The sequence below is a fragment of the Lottia gigantea genome (genome assembly GCF_000327385.1).
Source record: "Lottia gigantea unplaced genomic scaffold LOTGIsca_177, whole genome shotgun sequence".
Lineage (NCBI taxonomy): Eukaryota > Metazoa > Mollusca > Gastropoda > Lottiidae > Lottia > Lottia gigantea.
Genome location: NW_008708262.1, coordinates 230,406 through 238,844, shown reverse-complemented (window position 1 = coordinate 238,844; position 8,439 = coordinate 230,406). Strand labels below are relative to the sequence as shown.

At 32.8% G+C, this 8,439-nt stretch overlaps 1 protein-coding gene across 1 annotated transcript in view; it reads right to left on the bottom strand.

Moving 5' to 3' along the window:
• The window catches only part of LOTGIDRAFT_226424 (hypothetical protein), a gene marked incomplete at both ends in the record, with an annotated part of 9,000 nt that extends 2,522 nt beyond the window's left edge, over positions 1-6,478 (bottom strand). Inside the window, 8 exons of the mRNA XM_009051992.1 lie at positions 77-155; positions 406-483; positions 827-927; positions 1,344-1,408; positions 2,281-2,400; positions 2,896-3,004; positions 3,791-3,917; positions 6,398-6,478. Of these exons, the coding sequence (XP_009050240.1) occupies positions 77-155; positions 406-483; positions 827-927; positions 1,344-1,408; positions 2,281-2,400; positions 2,896-3,004; positions 3,791-3,917; positions 6,398-6,478 (760 nt within the window). The remainder of the gene's footprint in view (positions 1-76; positions 156-405; positions 484-826; positions 928-1,343; positions 1,409-2,280; positions 2,401-2,895; positions 3,005-3,790; positions 3,918-6,397) is intronic.
• Between the last annotated feature and the right edge of the window lie 1,961 nt (positions 6,479-8,439).

Here is an 8,439-nt window from a genome sequence, read left to right as displayed (position 1 = left end):
GTTTTATGGATATAGTGATACTTCTAAATGTCTTACAAGGAATTTTATGTATTTTACAGGTTATTAAAAAGGATACGTAAAACTAATATTTTTGGAAATTTCTGGATTGAAAAACTTTTTGAACATTTTCTTCTTTCTTTGCATTTTGAACATGTCTGAAACAAAAATGATATCTATAAGCAATATTTTTCAGAAGGCTAGGAAAATACATTAAAGGGATTTTAAAGAGGTCAGTGGGTCTTGCAATTCCACCTAAAGTAAGTGTTTAATGACGCACTATGGCAAAAGCTGATCATAATATGTGATGTAACCAAACGCTTAGTATTTTAGTGGAATCGCAAGGACCAGACCACAGATGTCTGAGTGAGAATTGGAATGGTGTGAACTGCAAGGCTAAATACTTACAGGTCTTTCTTCATCAGCTAATTCTTCCTCTTTCATAAAAGATTTCAGACAATCAGATACAGAAACTTCTGTTGTATACTAAAATACAAAATACAGAAACTAAGTTATATACATCAAAAAAATGCCAGCTGGAGAGGATAGAAATTTGAAATTAGAAAAGCAGACGTCATCGAGTTAGGTCAAAAGGTTAATTTGACAAACGTTCAACAGGGCTGTCGTTAGACCCTAACTTACGGGACTATATTTAAAATAAAAGCTATTAAAAAACAGACCGAAAGTTTAGTCTTATTTTAATTAACTTAGTATTTTAATGCGCATTATGTGGATGTCATTATGGGAGAGGGAAAGTTGAGTTCATTGGAACTTGGACTTAATTTAAGCCTTTATTGTATTACCAAGACTTATTACAATCAAAGCTTACCTTTGGTATTGGAAGCGATAAATCCCAGAAAGGGTCAAAGGTCACTGAGCGATGACCACAAGAAAACTTAAGTTCACTCTTTAACTGACCAACAAATATATCTGAAAGATAAAAATATCAGTAATTTCATATATTGAAGAAAACTTAAAACATCCTGCTTTTTCCTCATTAATTCAATCTTGAATACAGAACACTGAACACATTAATATCCAACTGTTCTGCTTGTGGTCCCGTATTCTCGAAACGATCTTAGCGCTAGGATGTCCTAGGTTCTAAACTTCTAACACTATTTCTTGGATATCATAGCGATAAGATCGTTTTAAGAATATGTGGTCTGGTTTGGTTGATAAAGAGTGACAATGCCTTGAAGTGCTTCTGCATTGATAGTGGTATTAGCTTATCATTTTTCAATTTCCATCTGTTGATAGAGCTGTTATCCATGGCCTGTTGCATGGGACCTCCATTTACTTTAACACTGCAATTTTTGAACAATTCTTTCAGAAATGATTTTACTTACCTACAATTTTACTATTATCTATATTTAAATAAGCTGTCCAATATTCATGAGCTTTTTCATTGTCACTGAAAAAAACATTTAGCCTGTTATAGAATGACAATATTTCACTGAGGATCTATTGATTTTCTACAGAAAGAATCCTTTGAAGTTGTGTGCTTAAAAGAATACTAAATTTAAGAATTTTTAACTTGGTCAATAAGAGTATATATTCATCAGTAGATATACCTGGTGTCATAAATAACATAACAGGATCCTTATATAATCCGATAAATCCAAAAAACTTGGTAATTATCCATAAATATGCAATTAACTATTGAAGAACGCTGAATATTAAGATTAAGCGTTTTTCAATAATTACTTGATTTTACAGAGATCCTGTTGTAACTTTATGACACCAGGTAAGTTCACTGATGAATATATATACTCATATTGACCATTCTAGAGAACTTAAATTTTATGTTCATTCTAAGACATAGTATAACTTTAAAGGGATTGTAAAGAAGTTTTCCAAATTTTTAATGTGTATTGGAGACACTGATTGCATCTATTTGCGCCATTCCATTTTTCAATCTGTGGTTCCTGGAATTCTACTAAAAATTAGTGTTTGATGACGTCACTAATTGCCGAACATGCTTTATCACAATTAGGCACTTTGTGATTAGTGACGTCATTAAAAACTTAGCTTTAGTGGAATTCAAAGAACCAGAGACGTCTGATTGAAAAATTGCAATGGCTGATTTTGATGCTATCAGTGTTTTGGAAACTCATAAAATGGAAAGTTTACCATAATAGCAGCATCAGGCCTGGGGGATCTTCAACATACACTGCCTGTAGCAGGCTGGTTCTCAGTCATTGTCTCATCAAAACAACTATTCCCTTTAATGCTAGGCTAGGCCAATTTCAAACATATTCTATGAGTGCAAGAAAAAAATGTTACCTTTTTGTTTCTAATTTAACATCATCTAAAATCATAGGTTTAGGTTTCTTAGTGACACGATTGACATCTTCATGTAAACCTTCTAATAAATACCGTAAAAACTCTTGACTATCTTGTTGACTGAAATAGTAATTAACATATAACCAGTGCTGTGATCTATTCACTGTGGGTGAAGGAAAACATCAATCAAAGTTCACAGTTAAGGATCCTTTTTACCAGCTGTTCCTTGGCCAAACCTCTTGGCATTGTTCTTTCCCAGATTATCCGCACCCATTTACAACTGGGTCAACTGGAATTATGAGTGAAGATGACTTATTCAAGGTCATCTGACTATCACACACCGATCGAGATCGAAACTCACAGCCGCCATTTGCTGGCATTACCGCGCTGTAGCCAACTGTGCTATAGAACTTCAAGTATATAACCAACAAACTGCTCTATTTGAAGTGTAGCTTTTCAAGGCCATTACAACAAAATTCAAAACCAAAGAGCATAACTTTACTATATACTAAGTTTTTCTCATATATTAGCCACTTTGTCTAATGAACCAGCAGCATCATACTATTTGTCCATAACTCCATGATTTAAAAATTTAAAATAATCAACATTACTTACGAATAACCCATAAAACGAGGTGCAAATTTTTGTACTTGTGTTTTAAACTGGTTAGGAGAGACAAAAGTATCTGAATTTTTCCATAAAGAATTCATTAAACTGGCATAAGCTGAAGCACAATAAAACAGAATAGATTAAAATACTTCATTACATTACATAAAATATGAAGGTAAAAATGGTAACGATGGCACAGGCATCTGTTTCTATCAATAGTTAACTCTCTCTATAATAGTATACATACTATCATAGAGAGAGTTGACAATTGATACAAACAGATGCCTGTGAATGATGGGCATTATTACAAAAACCTCTTCCAATTCCTTGATTATCTGTTCAAATTTACAACAAAGTGGATTGAATTATAACAAATAATATGATGCCACAAGAAGTCTAAATTATTGCTATATCAAAATTCAAACAATTTGAAAAGATGTTTTCTAGCTTATGACGTAATGTGCATCACAGGCCATTTCAGTTCCTAATTCAAATTCTGAGATTTCAGAAAAACTTCACTTACAAAAATATGACATCATAATCTAGAAAAGCTAGAAATCTGAATATTGCAAGCAGAATAGAATAGGGTATAGGTCGAATCTAAGGTAGCGTTCGGTTGGTGAGGTCTGAACAGGTTCTGTCTGTTTAAATTCGGCCCTCAATAGAACAGTACAGAAGCGGGATATGTCACTTTCAAAATTTTCCCATCTATTTCCTTCACGGCCATTTTGAATTCTTGTCTGCACCTACTATTTTTTCGACACACGTGGAACGCATTCTGAACCCTGTTCCAACTGTTTATTCCATAAACCCCGAAAGTGCAGAACTCAACAATCAAGCGACCCCCATTAGGGTCCCTGGTACACATACAATAGTTAAAATAGTACTCCCGGTAACCTACCATTCATCAAGGCTCCTTTCATACTACTATTAGTTTTATTTAAATCTAAATGATAGCTGTCAGTAGTACAATATTCTACTAGTAGTTTAGTATTACTTAAACATTGTAATACACAATTCATAAAACACTGAAATAAACAATGGAAACAATCAATAACAAATAAGCTTAATCATCAAAAAAATATATTGGGATTGTAAAAAGGTTTTCTGAATTTTTTATCTGAATCAATTTGCACAATTCCAATTTCTAATCAGAGGTCTGTGGTTCCTGCGATTCCACAAAAAATCACTAATCGCTAAATATGATTTATCGCTTAAGGCCCTTCGCAATAGAAGACATTTTATAACATTTAAGTTTTAGTGGAATTGCAGGAACCACAGACATCTGATTGAAAAATTGATGCCATCAGAAAACCTTTGATGAAACAGAAAGCTTTCATGAAGTTAGACGGAAATATTTTCATATTCATGGTCACTCCTTCTTCTCTTTAACTAGTGCAGATTTACACAATTAGATAACTAAGCTTATGGTATTCAATATATTGTTGATCAATTAAAGGGACAGATGCGTTTTGGGGTTTGATTTGAGTCATGAATATATTCATAGTCTTCAGAAGTATTTGATATATGTACGAAATTCCTTCAAATATATCTCAACTTGGCCATTTCTTTTCCTATTTCTATAGATGTGATTTCTATATATGACAGTGTCTCCAAATTCAAATACGGATAATTCTGGACACAGATGGATTTGAAGGCTAAAATTTCGATGGTGAGCTATGAACACTGTTACTGATTGCCTTAGCCTAAAAATTCCTGTTTTTGAGACTAAAGTATGATTAGTCAAAAAAATGGTGCATCTGTCCCTTTAAAAGCAATAAATTTGGAAATAAACATCAAACTAATTTTAGCTAATTTAAAAGAAGTGATCATTGTTAATGAAAAAACTGGATTTCATCCAAACTATACATGCCATATACAGACACTATAATTAGGGGGAATTAGCATGATACAACATTATCAATATATTTTTAATTTGCTGGTACATCATCAATACATTTTGTATCTTTTTCTCGGACCGATTTTTAGGTTAGCTTGACAACATATTCACAGAGATTTAAAGGGATTGTAAAGAGGTTTTCTAAATTTTGTATGCGTATCGGGGACACTGATAGCATCAATTTGCACCATTCCAATTTTCAATCAGAAAAATTTCTATATCGCTCTACAATTGATGTATTGAGCACTATTTTAACAGTGGTATTACTATATCACTCTACAATTGATGTATTGAGCACTATTTCAACAGTGGTATTACTATATTACTCTACAATTGATGTATTGAGCACTATTTTAACAGTTGTATTTCTATATCGCTCTACAATTGATGTATTGAGCACTATTTAAACAGTAGTATTACTGTATCACTCTACAATTGATGTATTGAGCACTATTTTAACAGTGTTATTACTATATCGCTCTACAATTGATGTATTGAGCACTATTTAAACAGTAGTATTACTGTATCACTCTACAATGGATTTATTGAGCACTATTTTAACAGTGGTATTTCTATATCACTCTAAAATTGATTTATTGAGTACTATTTTAACAGTGGTATTTCTATATCACTCTACAATTGATGTATTGAGCACTATTTTAACAGTGGTATTTCTATATCGCTCTACAATTGATGTATTGAGCACTATTTTAACAGTGGTATTACTATATCGCTCTACAATTATTGATGTATTGAGCACTATTTTAACAGTGGTATTTCTATATCACTCTAAAATTGATTTATTGAGTACTATTTTAACAGTGGTATTACTATATCACTCTAAAATTGATGTATTGAGCACTATTTTAACAGTGGTATTTCTATATCACTCTAAAATTGATTTATTGAGTACTATTTTAACAGTGGTATTACTATATCACTCTAAAATTGATTTATTGAGCACAATTTTAACAGTGGTATTTCTATATCACTCTAAAATTGATTTATTGAGCACAATTTTAACAGTGGTATTTTTCTATATCACTCTAAAATTGATTTATTGAGCACTATTTTAACAGTGAAACAATTTTATTGTAACTCTGATAATTTTTATTTGAACTATAGTAACTGTGTACTGGTATCTTTTTCTATGATAGATGTCGGTATATTTTTGTTATCACATGAAATAGTCTACATTGATAATAGTACATATACTAATAGGTCATGATAGAGTCAGATACTAATTACTATATCATGTGTACTATAAATAGTACCACTGCTCATTAATAACTATAATTATTAGTTTCAAGGAGCAATGACTAGGAATTTAAAGGGATTGTAAAGAAGTTTTATGTTTATCAGGGACATGATAGCATCAATTTGCACCATTCAAACTTTCAATCAGACGTCTGCGGTTCTTTCAATTTCACTAAAACTAAGTGTTTAATGACATCACTATCTAAAAGATATATCAATACATGGTACACAATGTTTGCAATACTGATGTCATCAAACACTGAGTTTTAGTGGAATTACAAGAACCACAGATGCCAGATTGAAAATTGGAATAGGGTTCTAAGGGTAAAGATTACAAATTTCAACACTTACCGTATTTCCAAGGTTCTTTAAACCGACTTTACCACATGAGGATTTGGAGCCCTGTAATATACAACAATTCAACAACTGCATTGATAGCCCAGTCTTTACGGCATATAATATATATCATTACTCACCAAATGGCTGAGATATGTGATCCTTGCCAAATAGATACCAGTAATCAATATCACTTTTTGTCTCATGATTTACTAGTGTCAGAAAATGAAATGTCATACACTCCAAAATTCCTTATTAAACCATGGGATTTTTGGGACTTCTGTATAGTATAAATCTGCTTGATCATATGGTCTAGATATATCAATTGCTGTTCCAAAGAATACTAAATATATCTTAAGGCTAAATTTACCCCTTCAATGTTCAAAAGCTTCTTAAAGAATATAAAAATATTGAAAATGTCCATGTTGCAACTAAATGATTTTGAAAATAATTGAAATAATTGATCAATATCAATGAAATTGTTAAGCCAGATTGTATTGCTCTCTTTATTCTGTGTATATTTACTAGGTTCAATGGTCAAATGAAAAAGAATAAACTTATAAGTAAATTAATTTTAAAGGCGATGATAACATTACATTCATACAAAACCTGTACCGGTATTAAAATTCTATAACCATTAGCATTAAGCTTATTCTTTTTGCACACCAACTACAATTGTGACCCGACCCAACCTGACAATACGAAATGAGTCACTTGAGGCAAAATGGAAGTATTGAGTTACATATATATACCATTGGAAAGAAGAAAGTTTAAGCTTTAAAATGATTACCAAAATATTTTGAATATCTCAAAAATTGGCTGAATTTTACACTTTTAGTACCGATACTTTTCCTGCTCGAAATCAACTCTTTTCGGAGAAATTCAGCTTAGACATTATGGTTATGAAGTCCATAGCAACCAATGTCCTATGATGATAAAAACAAGGGTTTGTTAGTGTTACTGGTTCCAAAATAAGTATCATATGTGACAAGCAACTTATTTCTTGGTGTCAGGTCACAATTTTCTATAAGCAGTATTTTATTTTTGAAATAGTAAGCAAATAACTTACCCCACCAGAAATTGTACTACTGGAACTTTGTCTAGATAGTGATTTGGAAGGAGTTTCACCTCTAATAGAAGGTGTATAACTAGATCTTGCTGGACTATTGTCTCTTGATGAACTTCTTCCATTCAGTGTATTGTAACGTGATGACTGATTCATATCCAATGTGTCATTCTCAAACAAAGATGGCCGCCGTGTTCTGGACACACTTCTGCTAGATCCATATGTGGGACTTTTATATCCATAATCATAGTTAGTTGTGTATCCATTACGAGATTCTGAAAGTTCTGCACGAGCACGACCTCTGGGTGTATAAGTATCTGAGTCATGAATGGATAGTCCACCAATTCCAGCAGGTATATCAGCCAAGCTAGCAGAGCGTCTGGATAATCGTGATGATCGTTCGATCTCTCTCGTTGGAGTGATGCTGGGTCTACGTGATGTTGTGTAACTGTTACTGTACAAGTTACCAGTAGTGTGATCTCCCCGTATCGGACCACTGTGAACACTGCTTAAGCTCGATGTTGAAGGAGACTGAGTATTTTTGTAATAGTTTGAAATAGATAATTTACCAGTCAACCTTCGCCCATCAGTATCCAATGGGCCCGGACCAGGAGGGAGCGGTCTGCCAATGCTAGTAGACCTACTGCTTGGACGGGGGAGGGATGAATAGGAAGATTCATAGGAAGAATTGGAATATTTTCGAGAAGCAGATGGTCGATTGTAAAAACTTGTACCACCACTTCCATAAGAGGTATTGTAGGTAGTTCCGTAATTTCTTGTACCTGAGATGCCTGGCATTTTCAAAATAGTTTCCAGCCTCTTTGATAGGTGTCTTATATTCTTATTTACACTACCGGTAATATTCAGGTAATCAACAGCATGTGTTCTCTTAATCCTTGAATTTCACCATATTAACAACAGTAGAACCTGAAAAAATAATAGATTTAGGTGTTGAATATCAGAAGCACTAGAATGTACGAAAAATCGCATA